A 26,479-nucleotide genomic window follows, 5' to 3' on the forward strand; every position below is an offset into this window, starting at 1 on the left:
TACTGGAAGTGGTAGTCTCCCTAGCTAGCCTAAGAAATTAAATCATGTATTGTTCTCGTGATATTTGTAAATCGTGTCATCTGTACTCTTCAGGGATGCATTTTGATGGTTGGTGGTCTGTACCTTTAAAAAAATTGGGGCTTTTGTATTTTGCTATTTTTTTTTCTTTTAAAATATTGATAGAAATATCCCGGTTTTTACCAATATTATTCATATTTTATTATGCCCCCTAAACAAGAGAAAAAAATAACGAATCGAAATTAGTAATATTTTCGGAGAAAGAAACGGCCAGCATATTTATTAAAATGCATATAACTCCTTTCCAAGCATGCATAAGTCTGACATTTATGAAAAAGTTTTTCAGTTTTCTTGAAATAAATAAAAACTTAGTTCCATTATTTTAATTAAGTGGGTTTCAAACATTAGATTCAGCATTCAGTCTGTTGCTATAAAAGAATGTCATCAGAAAATTGGCTGCCAAGCTCACAAGTCCCTGTGCTGGCCTGTTGTGGCTCTTGCAGAATCTTTTTCTGATTTTTGAATCTACCTGCTATTGTTTCAACAAATAGAAGAAAGTTTGAGCCATAATTCTGAGAACCCTGAATGCATTGGTAAGGCGACCAACTTTTTTACAATGAAAAGGAGGACACAAATAAATTGAAGAAAAAAACAAAGCCATTTGTGCAAGGCACACTTTTGCGCGCAGCACACTCTCTCAAAACAATTCTGTGTGGAGCGCATGCTTCTCATAATCACGTCTCACAGCACTGTATCGAGCCTTGACAAATCGTCGTGTCAAATACAAATACATCACACACAACGGATCGGCATGATCAAATACGGAGATTTACAGATTAGTCTTCAAATATCAAAAAAGAGGACACGTAGGAGGACACTTTTTGAGAGAGGACAGAACTTACAAAAGGAGGACTGTCCTCCCTAAAGGAGGACGGTTAGTCACCTTAGCATTGGGGACACTTTAATTGGTTCCACCAGAAGGAAGAACTAGAGTTATGTCTACATAGGAGAAAGCCTTTTTATTAGCCTTTCTACCAAATGCCACATAGCTCTATGGTTACCATCTACACCTCTAATAGTTAATAAATGTGTCTGTGTAAAACACTTGCTTTTTTTCCATTGCTTCTGCTTCTCCACTTATTCTCAGGTTCTATGGCTGATTTTATAGGCATGACAAGTCCATGTATTCTGCTAAGCTATGACTGTTCAATCATAGCTTAGCACAATTGGCTGAATTCATACTATACTGAATAATTTTGCAAACTCGACAGGGTTCATGCAACATTCTATATGAAAACTAAACAAACAGTATTATTGGTTACTATTATCTAATAAACTGAATAGCACTAAAGATGTACTTTCTTTCATATTATACATCACATTTATTCTTCCTCAGGATTTAGATTTTATCAGTATAGATGTCGTCCCATGCTTACGCCAGACATGCCAGCTTAGAGTGTTGAAGAATTAAATATAGAGATCCTAGATGAAAAATAATAGGACTGCGAAAGCAGGTAGTAGTCCAGTGCTTACGTGGACCATTGTTATATTCCAGAGAATATCCAATTAAAAAAGAAATCGCATATAAATTCCTGAGTCAGCTTTCCGCAGACTAATAATGTTCAGGCACACTGGAACTTGCACCTTCTAGAATTCTAGCCAGCTTGGTCAAAGAATACAAATTGGGAAGATTGCTCAGTGTAACCCTGGTATTGCAAACATAAACAGTAATAACTGACATGGTGATATTTCAAGCTATTGTGAACAATCTTCTATTATTTTGTCAGGTTGGTTACACCCCATAACTACCAGCATAGCAACCGAAAACTCCAAATGATACTACAGTTCTTTCCTACAAGGAAATATGAGTAGCCAGTACCTTTCAGATACTGATAAATATAACCCTTTGAAAATATCTGGAAACACTTTTCAAAATGACAGATATAACATTTTTCCATTGTCGTAACTGTGAGATGGGATTCCGCTCCAGACAACTGCTAGAGAAGCACATGGAAAAATTTTGCATTGGACGAGAAATGGCAATGAATATAAAATATCGGCACAGGCAAACACAGCATAAAGGGAAAGAGCCCAAGAAAACAGAAATGGCAGACACCATGGTAAATGGGACAATTTGATTTTTATTAATGAAAATTATTTTGAACGATACTTTTGATTGGTCTGAAGATGAGAACAGAAGATTTCAGTTCCAGGAATAGATAAATATAATAGAAAGGTACACTTCAAAAACAGTTCCTGTGATTGTGGATGGGTTTAATAATGATCCTGCACTTTATACCAACTTTTTTCTGATAGACCAGTAGGAGATAAAATTGTTTTGTTTTTGTATGCTAAATAACCACCTATATGAAAATGTTTTGTTTTTCTTATGTTGGGGATAACTATTTTCTTTATATTGTTGATATTTTCTATTGCTCTCCTTTCTTCTTTGTCGTGTATTAAGAATAATCAGTCAATAAACTTGGCTTTAATTTAGGATTTTCTTGGAAGCTACTCTTATAAAACCTTTATTCTAGGGACCCAGATTTTCTATTTGAGAGTCTCCAAAGGAACAGTCAGTGGAGTAAGAAGTGGAAGTATTTGTATGTTTCAGCTATTCAGTATAGGAATGCTAAATTTGTCATCAAGTAAAATAAGCTTTTTAAAAGACTTGAATATGTACTCTAGTCATACAGTAATGATTTATTTTCTCTCTTGGTTGCTGGTATCTAATGGGTCAACATTATCAGCTTCATGTGTCAAAGCCAGAAAGAGACAATTTCAGATATGTCAAGGGAAATGGGGAACACGAGCAACAAGTCCACAATGTTAGAAGCTCTGATGATAATGGAAGAGCTTCAGATAACCAGGCCTTGAAGAAACTGACTGAAGAGGTAAATCTTTCTCATAGATGACTCTGCTCCTCTCAGCTCATCAACCTCTACCAGACTAATTAACCACTGATTTAGGATTTAGACATTTTAAACTGTACTTCAGCTTTTGGATAATTTTAGCATATCAAATGTCCAGTATCTAGTTTAGATTTCTCCTACACATTCCTACTAATGGTATTTCTTGGTAAATGAAATAAGCTAATAGTGTTCATGAATCTTGATACAACAATAGATTAGCGAGCAGGGTTTTTTTTTAGCAACTTTTAGAAAGGAAACATGCTATTTAGTAATTTTTCTGTTTCACAGTTCCACAAATTGAGGATGTCACTTGAAGGCACACTTCCAACATTTCGGACACTCCAGGTAGGGATAAATTAACATAAGAAATGTTAACATCTTTTTGGGGGCCGAACAGAGATTTATAGTATCACGTATACAAGAATATAAACCTAGAAAAATCTATACAGTACTGCTTTTCTGTCTTTTTTTTTTTTTTTGAAAATTTTATTTGGGTTTTTACAAAAAAAAACATAATACAAATAAAACATCTTTTTTTGAAAATAGCATGGTCCCGGGTTACACTTCTTCATACAGACACAAACTCAATTTCATGCTCACTTTTATATTCTATTCCATATCTTATTACTGTTTTACATTTTCTACATAGTTTTTCTCCTCTCTTAATTTTCTCAATTTTATTTTAATTATCTCATCTCAATTCAAATCATTATATTTATACTTTTGTCTATCCTGTTTCAATTTCATATTTTCTTTTCTCATTAAACAAATTTTCTCCTGTAGTTACTAATTGGAGTATGACACCTTTATATCTTTTAATTTTATCCATTCAGCTCTTATTTAAGCTTAAATATATACCTTGAGGTTATAACATTCAATATAATAAAACTTCCAATCAAATTTTGCTTGGTACATTCTTAAAATACACACTATATTCTTAAAAAGTGATTATAAATATATGTAATTAAAACACTCATTCCATTCCAATTCAGTTCTATCATTAATATTCATTAAAATCTTAACATCTTTAACATTTCTTTTCAATTAAATATCATACTTCCTTGGGAACACTGATAAGCTTTCTTTTCCGATTGAGTTCTTCTTTGAGGGGGCCATTTCTGACCACCGCTGCAACCGCCTTCGGGAAAGGGAGTAATGGCCAGCTGAGGAGGAGAGATGCAGCTCTCCTCAACCCTGCTGGCAGTCTCCCCCCTCTTCATCACCTCTACGGGGTGGCTTAGCCCTGAAACCAGCTGGCTCGGGACACTTCAGCGGCAAGCATGGACCGAAACTGCACACGATCGCGGTTTCGGTCTGTTCATGAAGAGGCTCAAACCAGAAGTCAGTACTGCTTTTCTGTCTTGTTAGTAGGGCTACAGTTTATTTTGTAACTTATTATCATTATGATTCCTTGCACTGTCAGCCAGATGTTTATACAGGATTTGACTTTTTTTTTTACACCTTCCCAAGAATGTGGGATAGGCAGAGGTGGATGTTTGATGGTGTTAAATTACAAGTTTATCACCATAATTTAATTATAATTATATTTATAATTAACTGTGTAATACAGAACCATAATTCACATAGCTTGTTGTTCTGGTTTCTTGAGGAATTACTCCGAACTCAATTTTGTAAATATTATGAATAGTCAGTTTATATTGTGGCTTCAGTTAAACACAAATTACTAATTAAAAATTACAAATGTGTGTGTGTGTGTGTGTAAATCTGTACTGCACACAAATTAAAAGAGTCAAAAATCTGTAATAAAATGTATAATTATAAAAACAAATAAACTTTTCTTTGTGTGGTCCTTAAAAAGAATAACAGTAACCATAAAGAGGAATATTAAACATACTTAAATAGTAAAGTGATTCTTAATAAAACATTTTGCATTCTTAACACTGCAGTAAAGATTTAAAAGCTAATCTGAACAGGTGGTATTTAAATAATTAGTACAATGCAATGGAAGAGACTAGTTCCCTATAGAGCTACCACTAAAAAGATCTGGTTTTCATGCGTGCCACTTTTTTCTTGGGTACATATTTGCCCAGGAGACAGATATATAGCATTCATGCTGCTAATGTAGTTAACATTTTTTTTCTAATTGCTTTTCTTTGCCAAGTATAGTAGGAAGTAAGAACATAATGATAATCAAATGCACTCACCTCTAATGAGATACTCTATACTGAATAGGAAGATGAGTTTCACTCTCACTTTTTTAGTATTTAGTAAAATATACCACCTTTGTCTAGTGATTAACTGCCAATTATTTTAATTAATATTTAATGTTGATACAGATTTTGTATTAATTTGGTTATATTTTATTCTTTGTATACTGTAAGCTTAGGAGTGTTGGGATAAACAGAAAGACCAGAATATAAATTTACTAATAAAATAAATAGAAATAGGTTTTCAGTGCATGTTGAGATATTGAGCTTACTCTCTCCCCTTTCTGTGATTGTTAATTAGCTTGCCCGATTACACAATGAATAATAGCAAGTAATTAAATAATTTTAGTGTTAGGTATCCATGGTGCTATGCTTCAAATGTTGCTGTATTATAATTCCTAGACATTCCATCCAACATGTTCAGTGTTGATGGAGGTTGGAACTTAAAGTTCAGAATCTACCTTTGCAGAACTACAATTCTTTGTTCTTGCTGTAGGAGAAACAGCTATTTGAATCTGGCATCTTTCCTTGACTCTTAGAATGAAAACCAAATAGTGCACCAGCAAGAATTCTGTCAACGTCAACGGCAAATAGTAGAAGCACATGAGCGCCAGTTGGCTGAAATCCAAGCTAGCAACCAACACCTGGAACAGCAAAAAGATGGTAAGTTGAAAATTAGATATTTTGCTGAATTGTCACCCTTTTGTTCCTGATTCAGGTTAAGGGGATAGCTGAATTGGAGAAAAAAGTAACAAAGAAGGATAAATGAGCTTTCATTTAGCCAAAAGTGTTCAAAATCCTAGCACACCAGGGTAATTATGCCATGTATACCAGCTAAGAGAAGGAAGCAATTAGTGAAAGAATACTACCTCAACAGTTCTGGTACCTGATATTTTATGTATGGAATTTCCCAACTCAAAACATAGAGGAGACCTGGTTCTCATCAAGAGCAGGTTTGGGTGTAGTGTGTCAGAGTTGTTTAGTCCAAAGGCAACAAATGGTCTATACATGTATACATTATAATTTCAGGAAGAAAAGTTCAAATCTAACTTTCACCCTAGCATATTAGATTACATTTCTGTAGCCTTTTTTATGGAGAACTATTTTATCATTTGAATAATTGCTTGTAGTGTTGTCATATGATTAAAACATAGGTACTACTACTCTACTACTGCTCTCTAATAAACAATTTGGTTTCAGAAAAATAGATGCAATAGACGCAATCTACATAGACTTCTGTAAAGCCTTTGGTTCAGTGGTACACAACAAATACTACTAAAACTAAAATCTTATGGTATCTCTGGACACCTACGTAACTGGATAGAAGCATTCCTGTCAAACAGACAACAAATGGTCAAAATTGGGAGCGTCCTATCAAATTCTGTACCTGTCAACAGTGGTGTCCCCCAAGGCAGTGTTTTAGGACCAACTCTCTTCATAATCTAAATAAATGACCTCTGTGATCATATTAAGAGCAACTGTGTTCTCTTCGCTGATGATGTAAAGCTATTCAACACCACAGATAATATTACTACCCTCCAAAAAGACCTTGACTATGTATCAGAATTGTCAATCAAATGGCAACTTCAAATCTCAACAAATAAATGCTCTGTCTTACATATTGGCAGAAAAAAATCAGAAAATAAAATACAAGCTAAATAGTCAAGACCTTGTTGAGGATCCAAACTTTGTCAAGGACCTTGGAGCACTCATCTCTAATGATCTAAGTGCTAGAGCCCACTGTAACTACATAGCCAAAAAAGCATTAAGAGTTGTTAAACTAATCCTACGTAGCTTCTTCTCTGGTAATATCACACTACTAACTAGAGCATACAAAACATTTGCTAGACCTATACTTGAATACAGCTCATCAGTCTGGAACCCATATCATGTATCTGATATTAACACAATTGAAAAAGTCCAGAAATATTTCACAAGAAGAGTTCTCCGCTCCTCTACTCATTGCAGAATACCTTATGCCACCAGACTTGAAACTCTAGACCTAGAAAACCTAGAACTACGCCGCCTCCGGTCCAATCTAAATTTAGTATATAAAATCATACATTGCAATGTCCTACCTGCAAATGAATACTTCAGCTTCAACCATAACAATACAAGAGCACACAATAGATACAAACTCAAGGTTAACCGCACCAAAATTGACTGCAGAAAATACAACTTCAGCAACAGAGTGGTCAATGTTTGGAATACTCTACCTGACTCTATGGTTTCTTCCCCAAACCCCAAAAACTTTAACCTTAGACTGTCTACTATTGAGCTCACCCCCTTCCTAAGAGACCTGTAGGGGGCATGCATAAGCGCACCAATCGTGCCTACCATCCCTGTCCTATTGGTTTTTGTTATTTTTCTTATAAGTATCTATCTCATGTATTCAAAACTATATTTATTCTTATATCTTGTAAGCGAATGACAAATCAAATGAAATGTTAAAAAATGTATATCTCTCTCATCTATGTAGCAGATAACCAGGCTGAGCCCCAAGGGAGGGGTCAAACGTGTCATCAGTTATGAGTCTCTTCACACAAGAGATCTGAGTCTAGTTCACCTCGAATTACTTCTACTTTATCTTCTGCTAATTTCCCTAGGCCTTTAGTAGTTCAGATTCTTGTAGAGAGCTCAAGCTTACAATAAATCTTTGTACCCATTTGAACTGTCAGAATCTCCTGATTTTCCTGGCGTTTGACAATCTATTCCTTCTGAGAAACATGTCAGAAGAACATATATTAATGAAACATGTATAAAGTGTTCCTGAGCCAAATGGATTAGGATTCCAATATATTTAAGGCAAAATGGCATGTGTGTGTGTGCGTGTGTGTAGCTTGATCTTACACAGGAAAAGACCTGAACACGCCAAGACCTGTACACCTATACCTGTGAAAATCTATGAATATATACATATATACATACATACATACATACATACATACATACATACATATAATCTTAAGTTTTCGCGGGTATTTATATGTATGGTATTCAGCTTTTCTCACGTCATTATAGTTGTGCTTTTAAAGTTGTAGCAACGTTTCGGCAGAACCTCATCTGCCATCATCAGGCTTCTGTATTGTGTTTGTCTGTGAGTCAGACTTTCACAGCCGTTTCTGTTTTAAATTTGGGGCTAGCCTACTGCTGTGCCAGAATGGTTTTTTCTTCATCCTGATTGGTTGGGAGTCTTGGTCTGTGTTTATTGGTCTTGGAGTTTGGTGTGTTCTGCTTGACTGGTGTTTCTAATATCTTCTGTCTGTTTTGTAGCTTTTTTTTGTCTTGATTGGCTGGCAACATTGTGTTTCCTGTATTGGAGGCTTTTAGTGTGGCATGGCTCCGAATAAATGGACAGCTATCATTTATTAGGAAGCTAGGTTTCATCTGGGTGCCTGGTTGGGGTGTGTTTGAGCTGGAGGTATCAGGGGGAGTCTGTTTGTGCCCAGGTGTTTGCCTGGCTTGTGGTGTGGAGATTTTTTTGTTTGTGAGTGCAGGCTTCCAAATAATTGACAGTCTGGTGGAGTCATCTCTTCTATTCATGCTCTCAGGTCTTTTTTCAATCTCTATGGCTTCTCTGATAATTCTGTAGCTGAGGTTTTCTATAGTGGCTAGGCACCAAAACCCTAGCCACTATAGAAAACCCCAGCTGCAGAATTGCTGAATACAATTTGTTCCATTTTGTATTTACCTAGAAATTCGTACCCGCTTATCAGAGCTGAAATTAGGGAACTCATCTTCATCTCAGATAGAAGAGTTGTTGATGGAGCTGAATACCCAAGAAAAAAAGAACAAGTTGACTCTGAATGCACTGACAGAACAGGTGAAACTTCTGCAGGTAGCAAAAGGGAACAGGTAAGACTCCAGGACCGAGAATTCTGGAAATCACATTTTTTCAAGATCTATATGACAATGTTTTAGTCCATACTATATGGCACATCAAAGATAGTCCAGACCATATTAATAAGACTTATCTGGACATCTATAGTATGAGTGTTATGGTGTTCTTGAGGACATAAATATGCATTACCAATGAATGGAGATAGCAAAAAGACTCTTGAATAACACCCAATTTTTTTGCTAAGGAATTCTGGCAGGTGGGGTCAAGGAGAGGAGCCTTTTTCATTGTGGTCTCCTCTCAATACTCTTATCACCAGACATGAGAACTCCCACCCTTTTAGCCTTCTGGAAGGGCATTAAATTTTGGTTTTGCAAGTTGGCTTGGGGCCTGGGTTGGCTTGGGGCCCGGGTTGCTCACTGCTGGAGGTGTTGACAGGGTAAAAAGATCTCATCTCTGTGTCTCAGTTTTGATTTTTGGATTGTTTTTAAAATGTTAATCTCCATAGTTAGTATAGTTAATATATTTTAATCTGCATAGTTATTATCGTTAATATATTTTTATTATTTTTCTATTTGTTTTCTAACCTGTAAGCCTTCTTTTTCATTTTTAGAAGCAATCTGGATTCTGCCACCAACAGAAAGACAGATAGCACTGTAAATAAAATGGACGAGAATGCCATCTTCAAGTCTATAGTGTTTCCAGCAGCTATTGGACCGCTCTCTTCTGAGATACAGTGAGTTGGAAGACAGAGTTGTAAAGACATGTAATGCAATAGTTTCTATAAACTTAGAATATATAGAGATTATTATATCTTTAATTGTTTCTGCCTATGAAACTTTCCCACCTCTTAGCAAACATGTATCTGCAACTCTTAAGGCCATTTCCTCTAGCATCACTCAGCTGCCTTGTGGCAATATAAACCTCTTCATGTTTCTTGACATTATGATGGCTGAATAATAAAATAAAATATCATCAATTGCTAGTGGGGAAATGTCCTAAATTCTACACAAAATGTGGTCTCCAAAAATTTAAAACACTTTTTACTAATTTGAGAAGTCTTAACTTTCCTCCCAGTAAGACCAGTGAAAATCCTATAGCAGCTGCATAAAATGCAGTAACTCAACAAATGCACCCTTTTTCATCAAATTATCTACATCCCATTAAAAGTTTAATTTTTTGGGAATGCAACTATTAACTATTTAACTAGTTGGGGGGAAATTGTAACAATTCTTAATGATTTTTCTTCACATCCCTGACAGGATGCTGTACCTGACTTACTTGCAGAGTGGAGGCAGTGACCATCACATCATCCGTCAGATGTATGAACTGCAGCTGGAGGCCACAGCATTGGAAAAAAATGGCACAAAGCCTGAACAAAGGGGTAGAAAGAAAAGTGAGTTATGTTTTCCCAATCAACTTTACCCTAAATTTGGATGTTGATCCTACACTTAAGCCAAGAATGTTTGTCTCTCTCTTGAGCTCAGAAAACTATTAACAGATAAACACTAGATTTATACCACATGCCCAAACTTAAACTATAATTTATATCTTCAGTGGTTGGGTTCATCCAAGATGGTATGCCAAAACCAAATAAATTGCAGTGTGATTAATGTGAAGTGTTAACCCAGTATGAGGAAACTGTCTTTCACTGGATAATATGACCTTACCCATGAAAACTAATTTATTATGCATGTGTGAACCTTTAAGCTGAACTATTGATAGATCCTGTAAATCTAAAACCTTAGCAAATGCTTCTTTCTTCAGTCACAACTTGTAGTTGTCCTTGCTTCCGATTGACTCTCCTTCCTATATCTGCAGAATATGAAGATGGGCTCAACTCAAAGACTTTGGATGCAGAACTCTTGTCTGTTGAGTTAGAGAATCAACGTTTGGAAGATGAGATATTAAAAATGAAAATTCTGAAGGACAGAAGGAGAATGGAAAATGGTAGGGTTCATAGACTTTTTTCTTAATTGAGTAAAGACAGTGTCCGCAAAGCCTGCATTTCAAAGTAGTCCACAAGAAGCTAAAGGGCAAATTACTTTCACAAGTGTTAAGAAGTCATTTTTATAATTAGAAGTTTTGGTTTATAGCAGAAGTGGCTTCCTGGGGAATTCAGGGAGTTGAAGTCCACAGGTCTTAAAGTTACCAGGGTTGAAAATCCCTGGTTTATAGTTTGCATTTACACATGGTGGCAGTAAAGTGTGGGAACCAAGTTAAATATGCTAGCTTAGAGAAATGTTGACTGCACATTTAATGCTTTTCTGCCTTGAAATGAAACAAAACAGGGTCTGTCTGTGCATGAAATGGAAGAAGAAAAAAGGCAGAGGGATATATCTCCTTTGATTCCTGTGTTGCCAGTGCTGCATGACACTCTTTTTTGAACACAGGTCTGTTGATCATCACAGGTCTGTTGATCATAGGTCACAAAAGAAATGCTAAACATATTTACCAGTCCACCAGTATTCTTGAGATTGGTAAGCCTTGGTCCAAAAATAGCTCAATTGTTAGATCAGTAGGTCAGAGAAGGGATATAAAAGAAAAGCCCTGGCTGTCCTTCAGCCCATTAAGAGCTGAACTATTCTTGAGATTTATCAAATTCACCAGAAGGCCTGAAGACGGAAAAAGGAATAGCCTTAAGGGACAGGTGGAAGAACTGATACCAAGGCAACAATCAGATAAAAGGGGCCTGAATCCAGGACAAGAGCATAACAGGTGTAAACATCTCAGATAAGCCCTTCCCTAGTTCACAGGAATATAAAGGTGTGTGTGTGTGTGTGTGTTAATTCAGACTTCCAAACTTCTATTACTATATTATAGCTTTACAATAAAAGTAGAACTGACCTATATGTCATTGGTTTCCTTTCAATGTTAGAGACAGAAAAACTTATCTTCATTCACCTCCTTTATGCTATGCAAGATTTACTGGTTTCAGTCATGTCTGTCTCAATCACCTTTTTTCTAACCTAAAGAATCCCAAATGTTATAGCCTTTTCTCAGAAGTGTGGAAACTTCCCAATCATTCTGGAAGTTCTGTTCTGCAATTTCTCAGATTCATTATATTCTTTTTCAAGTGCGGCAACCAAAACTGTACATATAGCATATTTTAATCCCTTTTATAACAATTCCTAGCGTTCACCTTTTCACAGTTACCGCACATCTACACTAAGCTACTTACTAGGACCCCAAGATCTTTTTGTTAATTAGTTATAGACAGCTCAGAAACATCAACTGTATATAGGGCACTGGGAGGCGGGGAGGTGCCCGTATGTGGATTATTTTATACTTATTAAACCAGATTGTTTTTGCTATGCACCCAGTTTAAAAATATCCTTTTAAAAGTCTTTGTAATCATTTTCAGTTTTCACCACTCTGATTGATTTTGGCAGATAGCATGACCTTTATGCTTGGGGTAAGAATCTGCTGCGATTATGTAGTCTTGGCATTCTCTCCAGGTATCATCAGTCATCTCTCCCAGAAGCATGCTACCCCAATGAGATTGCACAGCAAGAATTTTTGGGAGGTGTTAGTTTAATATTACCTATAGGAAGCTACGTCCTGATGAAGGTGTAACTAAATGTTGATTGATGTCAATCCAGCAAAACCAAAATAGGGCTATGAACTAACTTTTATGAAAAGCTATATATAAAACACCAAAAGAATAAACATTGTCATTTTCTGCTGGTCTATCTATTCATTTACTCTACAATTAGACCCACCATCTCTACTTCTTTATTGATATTTGGAAGTGCTCTCATTGGATATAATGCTACATTAATGAGCTTTTGTGTGTTGTCCGTTTTCATTAGGTTCTTTGGACTTAGAGTTGGACAAGTTGCAACAAGTACATATGGCAGAAATGGCTCATTTATATGCTGAGATTGGTAGGCTGAGACACAATACTGAAAGGAGGAAAGTTCCGTGGGCTAGAAGGGGATCACCACCCCTTCTTCCACCTCCTATAGCACCACCTCTGCCACCTCCTCCTCCTCCTCCTCACCTTGGGCTCCTGGATCCCACCATTCTGACTAGAAATATGGTAAGTGCCTTTTGCCTTGGACAAATTTGATAGAGGTTTTTATAAAGAAAGGTATACAGAACTCTTTGATCTGCAGGATGTGCTTTTGTTTATATTAGATATTTTCTAACAAAAAAAGGCAAGAAAACATTGCTCCTGAAAGCACAGAGAAAGTAGGTAGAGCTTTCTCAAGGATGGGACTTGTTTTTCTCTAAATCCAGCTCATGTCCATTGGATGGATCGTGATTCTAACTTTTGGATGAAATTCAAATTTTGGCCTCTAGCTTTTATGACAATAATTTTCTTTCATATTTGTGATAATAACTCTGTTAGTGTGTTGTAAGGAAAGAGTGTTCTGGAAAAATAAGCAGGACATACAATCTATAACAATGAGTGGCTGTAATGCAGTTTTGCCCATATATTCCTTCTTTCTTCCCTTATTTCAATATTTTGCCTCAAGGACTACATCTTGCAGTTTCTATTTCCAACAAGTTTGCTCTAGTATCTGCTGACCATGGGTCACTGAGTGGAAAAATTAGCGGCCACAACTATTCACAATTACAGATCTATATTTACAGAAATTTTTGATTCAAGTGATGACATGCCATAAAACGTGTGCAACATTGTATTGAAAAATACACTTACTGGTATTGAAACATACACTTACTAGCTACCGGAAGAGGAAAAAGAATATAGTAAGATATTTCTGCATTTATACGATCATCTTGAAAAGTATTATGGTGCCAAATTTCAATGTCTCAGAACTGGTCTTGCATTTAAGAACTCTTCCACGTGGCATGATACTTCCTTTCCATTCCTTGCCGAGCATCTCAAATGAAATCATCTAATCATCTTAAATCCTGTTAATTTCAGAACATTAAGAATAGGCATGGCCATCTCTGAGCCGATAACTGTTGTTTCCTGCCAAGTAAAGCAAAGTGCAAAACTAATAATTCGGTCAATTGTAATCACAAATATTTCTCTCAACTTCAGTCTCCATGTGGGGAAAAATATCCTGATCCTTAGTCTTTCCAGAAAAACAGCTGAGCTACTCAGATGTGAAGATATCAGTATTTCTGGATATAATTTCCATTTGGATTATGGTATAACGCCCTAATTTTACAGCCAGGCATTCTTTCAGACAGGTATTATCAAGGTTGTAGGTTGCACTGTAGGTTGTGTGTGTTTGTGTGCACACATGCACCGGGGTGGGCGGGGTGGATTTCTGCTTCCATATGTAGGGAATAAAAGGACACAACTTGCCATTAATGCTTTTTTTTACAACGGCACTTTAAACAGTTCATATGTATGGAGTGAGCATCGCAGAGGTCTGATAGTGATCACAAGTGCATGGTGGGGTATATTTTACCACCAAAATTTGTCTCCACTTAATCTTTCTAGACAGCAGCATGTTAGAAGATGGTCTTGGTGGATAAGTTTAGGTTATACTGTTAAATAATTAGTTGGATTTTGCTGATAAAATTCATAAATGTCCTCTTTGTCCTAGGATCCCATCGGATCATCTGCTACGGGAACAAACCAATACTTTCTGGATCCTTCTGACACACTAGGACCAGCTCCGTATGATCCAGTGTATGTAGTTCTGTGTCCTATAATATTCAGTCCTGAGAGGCATTCATGCACATGTGCAGACAGACAGTCCTTTCTAAATTAGTTGCAGTTAGAATTCACTACATCATAAAATATTTGTTTAAAAAATTCAAGTGGCCATTTTCACTTTCATAAAGTAAATATATTAATCCTTCTATTCCTTCTCCATCCAAGCATATAGTGATTTTGATCAAACTATTTGGGTAAGACAGTTCTCATCCAGCCCTACAGAAAAAGTAGCAGCATGGAATACTATTAATTTAACTAACTCTATTCTCTCTCTGCAGATCTGGTTTTGTAATATTCTATGATTTTCTTTTGGGGTTGGATCCTATGTTCTACCATGTTCGCCTGGTCTCTGGCTTATATCGTAATGGGCAGCAACTAGGGAAATCCACACCTCTTCCTATTGTCTCTTCTGATATGGGCCACTCTCCACAGTCTCTGATGGAGAGGCAAAGAGCATGCTGTGCCATCTTAGCAGCTAGACAGCCAGTCCCAAGGTGAGCTTCCACCAGGGTATCATGTCACACCTTTCCTAACCAGCAAGTCATTGTGTGGATTGGCAGTTGGCAGTTCTACTATGGTGTTGTAACTGTATACATCATTTCTAAATTCTAGAAAAATATTTTCTTAATAGCAGTATGACTATGGAGATTCTCAGTCATCCAGGTCATGGTTTTGCTTTAAGGACATTTCGCTTCTCATCCATGAAGCTTCTTCAGCTCTGACTGGATGGTAGGGAATGGAAGGATTTATATTCCAGCTGTCTGCAAGAAATATAAATCCTTCCATTCCCCACCATCCAGTCAGAGCTGAAGAAGCTTCTTGGATGAGAAGCGAAATATCCTCAAAGCAAAACAAGTAAGTCCAGTTGCCTCCTGAAAACAAGCACTTTGGGGACTTAATAGCAATACAAAGTAAGGTTAAAAGTTGTCAAACTAAAATATAGAATAATATAGTATTGCTATTTAATATTTCTATACCTCCAACTGAGTGCCAACTACTGTCATTTCTGTTCCATGGCTATATTCATGAGGTTCCATAGATTGTTAGTATACCTTGTAGTAATTTCTGGACTTTCCGGCTAGATGCTGCTAGGCAACTGAGCTGCTCACCCAGTAGGAGGGAAAAGAAGGGAGGCTCTGAGGCGGCCCTTTGTGAGCTATTATTTTAACATGTCAGATTTATTCTAAGACCTTTTTAAAACCTTGGTGCGTTTGCACTAGGAACAATATATGAAGTCTAAATTTGCACAAAATGGCTTGTTTTCATCCAATTTCAGGTTTCCTAGATTCTGTTTCTTCCTATTCAGGGGATAACTTTAACTTTATATTTTATATAAAAGCTATGGTCTATGCAAAAGCACATTATGAGACAGACATACAGCAGATCCGTCATCAAAAGAAGCCATATTACTGTGGATTTCCTGTGTTTTTCAGAATCCTTCCTTCAACCTCCATCAGCCTTGTAGCTGAGCTTCAGGCCTCTGGAGGTTTTGATGTTTATGGGCAAGAAATCCAGAATTTGTCCCCCAGAGGATGGGCTAAAATCAACATTTTTGACCACCTGCATCAAGTGATGAGTGGGCATTGGAAAGTTCCTATACGAGTGCTTCCTGTAAAGCCAAGTCTTACTGAAGAACAGTTGAATGGTGTGCCCCAGGTAAGAAGGAATAGAGCAGAGCAGAGCAGCAGCCTTCCTACTCAAACAATTATTATTTATAAAAAAGGTATTCCAGTAGTTGTTCATAGCCAGCCTCTTAATATTTATTTATTGTGTTTGTGGTTTTATACAGATTCTTTGCCAGATCTCATCTACTACTGATTCTCAAATTCTAATAATAATAATACTTTATTTGTGGTCACAGACCAAAACACAAGTACAACAAAAGAAGAACATGGGAAAATTAATCATGAACAATTGGTCACCAAAAACTTGACTAAGGGGAATTACAGTGTTCTCCTCTGATGGTTACAGCTCTTAAAAAAAATTGGAAACCAAAGAAGTTATATACGAGGAACCATCCCCTAGATAATATAAGAACAAATTACTAACATTGGGTCTAGAAGGGCCTGTTTCAAGGAGAGACAGTAACTTAGATCTGCCTGCGTTATACCTAGGGCAATATAAAAGGACATGCTCCACAGTTTCAACCTCAGCTCTCATGCCAGATCTCATCTACCACTGATTCTCAAATTCATTCTTACAATACCTGATCTATGGCAATATTCAACTTGCTCAATTCATCGTGTTTGCATTTATCTGTCTGTTCTAATCATGTAATATTTCCTTTAACTTCTCAGATTGGCAAAGCTGAGCTTTATTTGCGGCTGGTGAACGCAAGAGATGCTGATATGCAATCAATGGCTGATATCCAACCTGGCAGAGCTTCCTTATATAAATATCCTTCTACAGTGAGTTGGACCCTATAATTATCAATGTTGCCATGCCCTGATATTGTAACTCTAACCCATTTTTTGGCATTTTAAGCATGTGTGGATGTGAGTCTAATCCTAGCTTGAAAGCAGAACTTATCTGAGAAAAAATACACACGCATATCTATTCATAGGACAGATAGGGGAGCACTTTCCAGACATGCTTGTCAATTCAAAGTGTCAAGAGAGTCAGAATGACCCAATATTTTTAACAACTATCCCAGTCCTACTTTCTACTGGATCTAGCATCACACAATCCCAAGAAATGGCTCAAGAACTGCCATTTTGGAGAATACAGAAGAGCCATTCAAATCCTCTAATTCCTCCTAACTGGTACTGCAAATTTCTGTGCTAGGAGAAGATTGAAAGCTCTTTAGACAGTGAGCCCTTCCTCATTTTCCAAAAAGGCAACAACGAGCATGACTGTACATTTGTTTCGAAAATATAAAAAGTGTGTGCTGAGACAGCAAACTTGGCAGTTGTTAGCACGAAATGAGAAAACTCAAATTATCATTCCGTTAGATCATGGCTGTATTCAGCAATGAGGATGTCTAGGAAGCATCTACTCTAAAAATAACCTCTCTACTGTATTATTTTTTATCACTTTCCAAGGGAAGAAATGTTAACAAACTTAAGCTTGAAAAAAACCCAGCAACTTCACATTCATATTTGAAACAATAAAGACGTAAGCTCTCGAGCAGAGTTGAAATCTTCAGAGTTAAGGTGCATTGGTCTCTGACAGCAAAGATAACCGATATACAATACTTTGAGAGAAGGAGACCAGCTCCAGAATATTTGCAGTGTGCTCTCCAATTGACCTACTGCTTACAATAATAACCCTCTTGTGCTCTCTTCTCTCCTACACAGGCATCCAGTTCCACAGTGCCTCCTACTGATTTCCTTCCAACCCAGCATTCTTTCCATCCTGCCCCCACCAGCCTGTCCTTTTCTGCTTCTCCTTACACTGGTTTAGTTGACCCTCCTCCTAACCAGGAACAGTCTGTCCAGCTTAAATCTAATGAAAGGTGAAAAAGGAGGATTAACTCTTTTCTCCCTCCAAGATTGTCTTTCCTTTCAACTTTAAAACAAATCAGCATCAAAACATAGCTCCCTGCCATGTTTATGGTTTATTTAAAAAGCTGTTACGTATACATTTAAAAATTCTTTCTAGTAAGACATATATTTCACTTTGTATTCAGCAGTTTGGCAACTAGTTAATATGCATCAAAAGTAAATAAGCATTATTGACATTTCAGCTCTTAATGGCACACCCATTAAGCTAAAAATCAGGCAGCCTGGTGAAGTAATACTTCTTTTCAGATTAACAAGAGTGTGTCAGCCTTTGTGCGCTATAGCACACCATCAGAGGCATATATAACTTAAGTAGAGATGTGATGGGGAAGACAAGGTAATGATGCAAATTGGCTGCTACACAGATCACAAGCACCTTTTCAATTCAGAATTGTGGTATGTGAAAAACCCATTGTTAAGATTCTTCACCTCACTTTTTATATCTTAACTATCAAGTACTAAGTCCCATCAAATTATGTGGAGCTCACTTTCAGATAAATAGGCTATAATTAGCTCTGTTTTTTTAAGAGATAATTGCTGTATAAAACTTTTTAAACTATCAAGCAAAATTTATTTTTTTTAAATGCCCATATTGTACTAGTGAAATTTACTTATTTATTTGATTTGTTTGCTGCCCAAATATCTAGAGGTAACTCTGGGTGGCTTACAAGCAAATTTGTATAAATAATCTCCTTATCAAACAGTTGTTATTGGAAAGCTTGCCATTTAATATCCATAGCTGTGATTATGATCAATGACCGGTGTTATAAATTGTCTGACTGAAAGAGGCATCACAGTGATTTACAAACAAAAAATACATAGCTGAATTCCTGATGATTTAAATTATGACTTTCTAATGTTAGTTCATTCTAGATTACTCTGAGTTTACCTTGGTTACTGTGTGTGATTTACTCTTTGTTATTGCTTTGTGGTTTGTTTTGCTGTGCCCAATAGTTTCCCAAATGAATGCAGCGATTAATTGATCAATTCCTTTTTTTTTCTTCCTGTTCTTTCCCATCACTCACATTATCAATTACCTTTAACTTTCCTTTCTGTCCTCTAACATCCAAACGGGTATGAAAACTGGATTTCTTATAGAATCTTCTGGACTTAAATGTTACACTCTGTTCACATTCAGCATACACAAAGCCCCCCTTCCTCATTCATGTCCCCCTTCTTCCACTACACTATTTCCCTGGCTGTGGCATTGGCAGCACCTAGAAACAGATCAGAGGTTTCTCCAGCCTATTCCAGGTAAAAATTCAGCATGATTTGGTTTTCAGATTGATTTTCTTCTCTCTGTGTGTGAAGGAAGATTTCTTTCTTAGTTTTTTTTTTTTTTTTTTTGTGGAAAACTATTTTTTCCCTGGAGCATGATGAAGATGGTACATGTTATTTCATGAGATGTGGAAGAATATCTGAACTAATCAGCATCTAATAATTCCAGCAGCGGTGAAAAAATACCTCCAAGTCCAATTGCCGAGCAAAGAAAGTATAGGCAGCCAAAAGATATACGAGTGGGAATCATTCTTGATAAAGTGAAAGGTGCCCCACCAGGCAATGGGGCCATCCGGCTCACAGGTTACCATCAGAGAACTGGTCAGGTAGGTAGCCAATATGTAACTTTATCATTGGAACTGATTAGCCCTTAGTTTACTAAACTGTGGCTTACTGAATTAGCCTAAATGCCCAAATTTACCCAACACACTGCCAACCACATTTTATATTTTCTACAAACTGAATTTTAATGTGGCATACCATTCAGTTAGAAGATGCAAGAGCATGCAAGTTAAATATGTTCATACACCTGTATTTTATGTCTAGGTATAAAGGAATAGTTAATTTAGGTAGCCATTATGTTGTGTAAATATAATTTCTACAGTATTTCTTATTAAGTCAAATTTATTCTTTTCTGTATAGTTTAGGCATATTTGAATTCTTGTTGCGTTTATGCATACCTAGGAGATTTGGCTCAAATACTCCTACTTTCTAATTTTTCTATGGGGAAAAGGCATATTTTATGCATTCAAAGGGCACAGTCCTTGGTATCTTTAGGAACTGAAAAAGATGTGTCTAAAATCCTGAGATCTATTGCCAGACAATAGACATATTGTATTGAATAGATGAAACAATTGGCACCCATTTGTTAATTTCTTACATTGATCATTTCTTACATTGGCACCCATTAGATGCAGAAGAATATATTGTCACCTGCAGCTTGTGCAATGCCTGAAGTCTAGCCAAAAACAAGGGCTAAGAATTATTGTAATTTAATGTGACCTTATCAAGACAGTAAATCATAAATTTAGAGCTAACAAGGATCTATATGTAAGTGAATTCAGATCAGCTGAATTGGTTATCCAAAATCCATAATGTATATTTGGACTGCAGCATCCCTTATGTTTTGTAGTCTGCCATTCATGTTATTAAGCTTTAATGGAATAGAATTAGCCAAGGATTTGACTCAAATATAAGAAATGTATTAAATGACTTAAGTATTTTTCTTAATCCTCTCAGGTGATTTGCACCAGCAATTCAGGATTTAATTATTGCACTAATTTCATCAGATCAGACATCAAACACAGTTATTTTGTATTTGGAGAGGAACAGGTATGCAGAAAGTTCAGATTATATTTCTACAGGAAATCTTTACACTGCCCCAGAATCAACTTTGTGCTTGAAAGATCTTATTACTTACTCGATTTTCATCCTGCCTTCATTACTTTATAAGTAACTCAAGGTGGTGAACATAAATAATGTTCCTTTCTCTTCCTATTTTCTCCACAACACCCGTCAGGTGAGCTGGGATGAGAGTGAGTGACTGGCCCAAAGTTACCCAGCTGGCTTTCATGCCTAATGCAGGACTAGAACTCATAATCGCCTGATCTCTAGGCCTGCACCTTAACCATTACACCAAATTTACGCTATCTCCTCTGTAACAGCTGCCCCAGTTAATTCCCTACTCTTGCTAAAGGCATTTCTTCTTAGTCTGCAATGTTGAGATTGTTGGTGGGCATTTTCCCATTGGGTGAGTATTTCCAATTTTGTCTCTCTGTTTTCAGATCTCCATTCCCCATTGTGTTAAGAGATTCCTTTACAGGCGTGTCAATGGTTGTACAGCTCTCTTCTAGCAATTGCTTGAATTTATTTGCAAGTCATCACCATGCACAATATGTGGAAAGGGAAGGGATATTAGTAGGATATTGTGAGTTGGAGAGAACACTGAGTGTTTCTAGGTCTGTAGCCGTGAAGGCAATCATAAACCAAATTGTTTTGAAGCACCCAAATTGTTTTAACAATTATGGCGAGAAAAGGTGTAAAATGGGTAAAACTCACTTAACAAATGTCTCACTTAGCAACATGAATTTTGGGCTCAATTGTGGTCGTAAGTCAAGGACTACCAGTATAGATTTTGTGATAAGAAATATCTATTTAAAGAAATGATAGAAGGAAAGGTTTGATAATGGCAGAAACATTAGAGCCTAACATTTTTCTACTGGACGTTGTAGATTTGTTTTTATCTCCTCTCAGGTAATATTTTGGGATGTTAAGCCACAAGAAGATATGATCCTTATTGCTCGCTTTTATCACTGCCCCAAAGGAAGGGAAGCATCTGCATTCTGGGACAACAAATTCACCTCCCATTATCCAGCATTAGGGAGTGAACAATGGTTAGCTGCCTGGGCTGTGTTCAGACTAACCAAGCGGTTTGACTCCTGTGAAGTGATGTTTGCAGGTATGTGGCTGGTGTTTTAGATATCTTGAAGTTATGATTCTCTTCAGGAATGCTCCTCTCTTATACAGTAATACAATTATTTCTGCTCTGCCTCTATAGGTGCAAAGAAGGAAGAGGGATCCAGAATGATTACGTGGAATATTGGCACCCATAAGTCATCTCTGTATCAATGTCCTGTGCCATCTATAACAGTTTTGCCCACTGTGGTAAATCCCCTCTAATGTAGCATGCCAAGGTTTAGTTTAGGAAATACAGTATAAAAACATTAAAGTTAAGATAGTTCCTCCATTCATTCAGGTAAGAAAATGTAGCATTCACATTGTACAATGCAACAACCTGGTTTGCTTTTAGCTTAATATAAACTAAATTAAGAGCCATGGTGGCACAATGGTTAGAATGCAGGATTGCACTATTGCAGGCTAATTCTGCCGACTGCCAACAGTTTGAGCCTGACCAGCTCAAGGTTGTCTCAGATTTCCATCCTTCCGAGGTCAGTAAAATGAGGACCCTAGATTGTTGAGGGCAATATGCAGACTCTGTAAACCAATTAGAGGGGGCTGTACTGTACTAAGTGCTTATTGCTAAACCAAGCCATTGTTTATCAGCATGATTTACAACTTGTGTATTACATAAGCCTAGTATGATTTAGTCAGTAAACAGTAGATTGAGCAAACATGTACACAATATGGCAGTCAGTTGTAAAAATCGAGATGACTCCTAATCCTATTCTTATTATTTCAACATTCTTAATTGGCCTATTTTAAACCATTTTAAAACCCATGTTTTACAAGCCATAGAAGCAATGTCACATGTATAAAAATCAGTTGATTTAGCTTTCATTTTACTCTATGGGAATGCTTTTAGTCAAGCCTTAACATTTCTGTCTTCACTTTAGCCAGCAGAACACAAGATGTATGGCAATGCTACTTTGAGACTACACATCTTTAGCACCCAAAAACCTGAGCTGCCTTTCCCGCCAGAGTCACCAGCCATACTTGATCCTACAGAAGCCTGATCCTGTGCAGATGCTAGAGGAAGAATAGTTTGCTGTTGTAAACTAGAATGGTTGGGATTCATCTATCCAAAACAAAACTGGAAGAACCCAAAATTTTTCTTTTTGGCAAAACATCTTTCAAATAACATGGAAAGAAGTTGGCATTTTTCTCCAGTTCTGCCTCCCCAGTATAGGAACTAATCAAACACATGCTGTGTTCACATGTATTCAGTTCATCTGATAATTAAAAGGGTTTTATTTTTATTCTTCATCTTTGAGGGTTTTGTTTTTGCAGTGATTTCTTTGTGTTTTGCGACCTTCTTGGATGAATACATTTTCTGATTGGAAGTTACAGATAAGTTTAATGATCTAGGATTAATAATCTATCATTATATGAATAACTAGCTATTGAGAAAAGAACATAGCCAAAAATAAATAACTCTTAATTTGGAAAGTTATCAATCCAGATTTATATTCATATATATGATTTATAAATGATACTGCCCATTCCGCCTAGGAACTAGATCTGCACTAAATAATATAATAAAAAGACTGATTTATATCATTCTATTTGATCAAGGTAAATAGTGTTTTAAAAGTTTTTTCCTTGATTCCCCCCTTTTTCATTCCATCAGCAAAAGATCAGGTGACTTTAGCTTTCTCAAACTTCTTATATTAACTTTAAAAAATAAGCAAAATAAGACAAACAAGATACAATAGTACCTGAAAAACTCAAGATATGCTTTATCAGCACAAAGCAAACAAAAGTAGCCTAAGTTAGAAGAAAAAGAAGCTTCTTCCTATACTTGTTCACTCGATTTCCACTGTGAAGATACCCAAAGTGGTTCTGGTCTTGGCTGGCATAGAAAAGTATTCAATGAGTAGAAAATAGCTGAATAGTAAAAAGAGATACTGTATATTTAAATAAGTGTTGCAAAGACATACAGGGTAATAAGAAAGAATAAAAAACCTATTTAAGAAAATTACAGAAATCAAGGGAAAGCTGAGTCACATAAAATTTTGCAATATAACATAAGCCACGGCCGTGCAGTGGTTAGAATGCAGTACTGCAGACTACTTTGGATTGCTGGCTGCCAGTTCAGCAGTTCTAATCTCACCAGGCTGAAGGTTGACTCAGCCTTCCATCCTTCAGAGGTTGGTAAAATAAGGACCCAGATTTTGGGGGGCAATACGCTGACTCTGTAAATCACTTAGAGAGGGCTGTAAAGCACTGTGAAGCGGTATATAAATCTAAATGCTGTTGCTATAAGACAGTGGTGGCTAACCTTTTTGGGCTCCTGTGCCAAAAATTGTGCACACTTGTGTGCCAGCACTCAGAATGCAATGTGCCCCCCTCCCCACACCGCCTGCACATGCATGCTCAATTCTCCCATCCTTACCTGTACTGCGCCTCACAGCTGATTTTTCGGCTGGTTTGAGGCCTTTTTCGGCCTCCCAGAAGCTTGGGAAAAGCCTCTGCAAGGCTTTTCAGCCCGAATTATAGCCCCATTTTGTCACTTCTAGTATTACAGGAAGTGACAAAACATGCCTTTTGGCCTGAAGCGTCTTGCAAAGGCTTTTCCCAAGCCTCTGAGAGGCTGAAAAAGGCCTCAAACCAAGCAAAAAAAATCAGCTGTGAGGCACACACATGTGCATTGAGGTAAGTTTCCCTGAGGCTCGCATGCATGTCACTTGTGGCATGCGTGCCATAGATTCGCCATTATGGCTATAAGAGCAGTACTCCCCAACCGTAGCAACTTGTGAACTTCAACTCCCAGAATTCACTAGCCAGCCAAGGGATTTGAAACTATCAATTTATATTCCAATACTAAAAAATATGCTAAAGGATACTCAAAATGCCTAACAATCAGTCTCACATGTAAAACAAGGCTCAAGTTTGTATTTTGGCTTCAGTTGCACATAGAACTGCCAGATATCTACAGCTCTTAAAAACAGCTACACTGTTCATAGCTCAAAGGTTTACATAAATTACCTAATTTAATTTATATGAAAAAGAATATGAGACTTATTGTGCTAATTCCTAAAAAAAATACCAGCAACTTCAGATATGTTGATACTTTGATGGGTGGAAGTAAGAAAGACCTAAATAATTTTTATTAACAGTTAAAGATACAAAAAATTGTCTTATCTTAAAATTGTAATTAAATAGCGAACATTGCAATTCTCTATCAATGTTGAAGGCACAGTAATAACTCCTTGTTACCAGACCCTAAACTTAGTTTTGCTAATTCAGTCACCGGTGTTTGTATTCTTGCATGGATAAATTGGTGCCCATATATAACCACTCTCTTTTGCTATAGTCAGCTGTATTTAAGAGTGCCCAAAATATTTAGAAACATGGTTAGTTCAAAACTTTACTGATCACCCCACTCCAAATATATTTGAGTTTTTAAGTTATGAACCAGCTGTTTTCAACTTGGAAAACTTTGAAGACACTTGGAGTAATTCATTTATACTCAAATCAGCAGTTTCAGCATCGAACCAAGTTAAAGTGACCAATTGCAGACCAATACATATTAAGGTAACCAAACAGATACTATTTCAGTAGATTTGTACCTTAAAGTCTGGGAAGCCCAATTTCTTAGAACCCATCCTTTTTTGAAAATAACATTTAATGAGCTCAGTATTAGTGTAAAGAGTATTTTTATTCTTGAACAGAGAACCATCACAGCTGTTTTAAATTCCACAGGAATGTATATTCAAGACTGATTTTTCATAATCTCTGTTTATCAGAGAGGTGCAAAATAACAGGTTCAAGAATGTTTCTCCCAGAGAATAAAGTTTAAGTATATTCTAAGAGAGAAATTTCTTAAATTACAATGAAAACAATGTATTTTCCACAGCAGTCCTAGCCAGAACAATTAGGTGCAAAACATCTGTACTACACCTGTATTTTGTGAAGTAGCTCAGCTCAAAAACTTATGATGTACTAGATTACTAAGACACATGTTCTTCTCTTTATGTATGTATACTGCAATTGCCAAAATATTCTGCAATTATTTATAACTCCTGGATCAATGAAGTCTAATCCCAAATATGTCAGAGCATAAATGTGCTTAATCCCTACATTACACCATTACATTCTGGCTGAACTTTTCTTTTCTTGGTAAAAGTAAATGTAAAGCCAGGAAAATCTCAAATCAGAAATCCATATCAGTATACTTTACAGTATAGTCTGAAATTGAAGTCCATGTCAGTTCAAATTAGAAGTTTCAAATGGATACATGTCTCAAAGTCTCTATCTGACATTAGTAAAATGCCATCATTATATTGGTAAATTTTCTAAATTCTTATATTCTCATCAAATGCTACTTTCTTATGCATCTCAAGCTCTACTTTTCCTTAGTAGAAACAAGAAGCTAAAAACGTATCATAAAACGTTTACCAATAAGGCTAGTTACGAAAAATATTTTTAATATCAGGGAAGAATCAACAATTGGATTTGCATGCAGATTAAACACAGAAAAGCATATTGTGTGTGCTTACTTAGTTTGCAAATCTATGGGGAGAGACAATGAAAAGTCCCGTGTAAAACAACTATCTGCAGGTATTTCTCTTCAAAAGCTTGTCATCTGGGCATGATAAAAATATAGAAGAGCTTTCTTGAGGGAATCTTTCCCTTAATTCTTGCTAGCTAGGCACTTTGTTAAA

General features: G+C 36.6%; 1 protein-coding gene across 4 annotated transcripts; it reads left to right on the forward strand.

The window, feature by feature from the left end:
- The first annotated feature begins 1,881 nt into the window (after window positions 1-1,881).
- CCDC17 (coiled-coil domain containing 17) lies at window positions 1,882-23,078 on the forward strand. 4 transcript variants are annotated; one of them, XM_087929805.1, is made up of 19 exons: window positions 1,882-2,138; window positions 2,769-2,912; window positions 3,219-3,275; window positions 5,638-5,761; window positions 8,794-8,953; window positions 9,550-9,672; window positions 10,199-10,332; window positions 10,758-10,886; window positions 12,749-12,978; window positions 14,465-14,550; window positions 14,856-15,071; window positions 16,011-16,233; window positions 16,875-16,985; window positions 17,874-18,031; window positions 19,528-19,681; window positions 20,595-20,687; window positions 21,609-21,813; window positions 21,913-22,203; window positions 22,524-23,078. In XM_087929805.1, exons 1-18 carry the CDS (start codon window positions 1,953-1,955, stop codon window positions 22,032-22,034), a joined length of 2,655 nt encoding a protein of 884 aa, XP_087785931.1. In that variant the 5' UTR covers window positions 1,882-1,952; the 3' UTR covers window positions 22,035-22,203; window positions 22,524-23,078. The 4 variants fall into 4 exon arrangements, with proteins under 4 accessions (XP_087785931.1, XP_087785930.1, XP_026563120.1 ...); XM_087929804.1 differs by having other exon boundaries at window positions 21,913-22,019; window positions 22,709-23,078; XM_026707335.2 differs by lacking the exons at window positions 20,595-20,687; window positions 21,609-21,813; window positions 21,913-22,203; window positions 22,524-23,078 and having other exon boundaries at window positions 17,874-19,331; window positions 19,528-19,658.
- The last annotated feature ends 3,401 nt before the right edge of the window (window positions 23,079-26,479 follow it).

The sequence above is a fragment of the Pseudonaja textilis genome, chromosome 3 (genome assembly GCF_049901715.1).
Source record: "Pseudonaja textilis isolate UNSWEBS1 chromosome 3, rPseTex1.2, whole genome shotgun sequence".
Taxonomy (NCBI): Eukaryota; Metazoa; Chordata; class Lepidosauria; order Squamata; family Elapidae; genus Pseudonaja; species Pseudonaja textilis.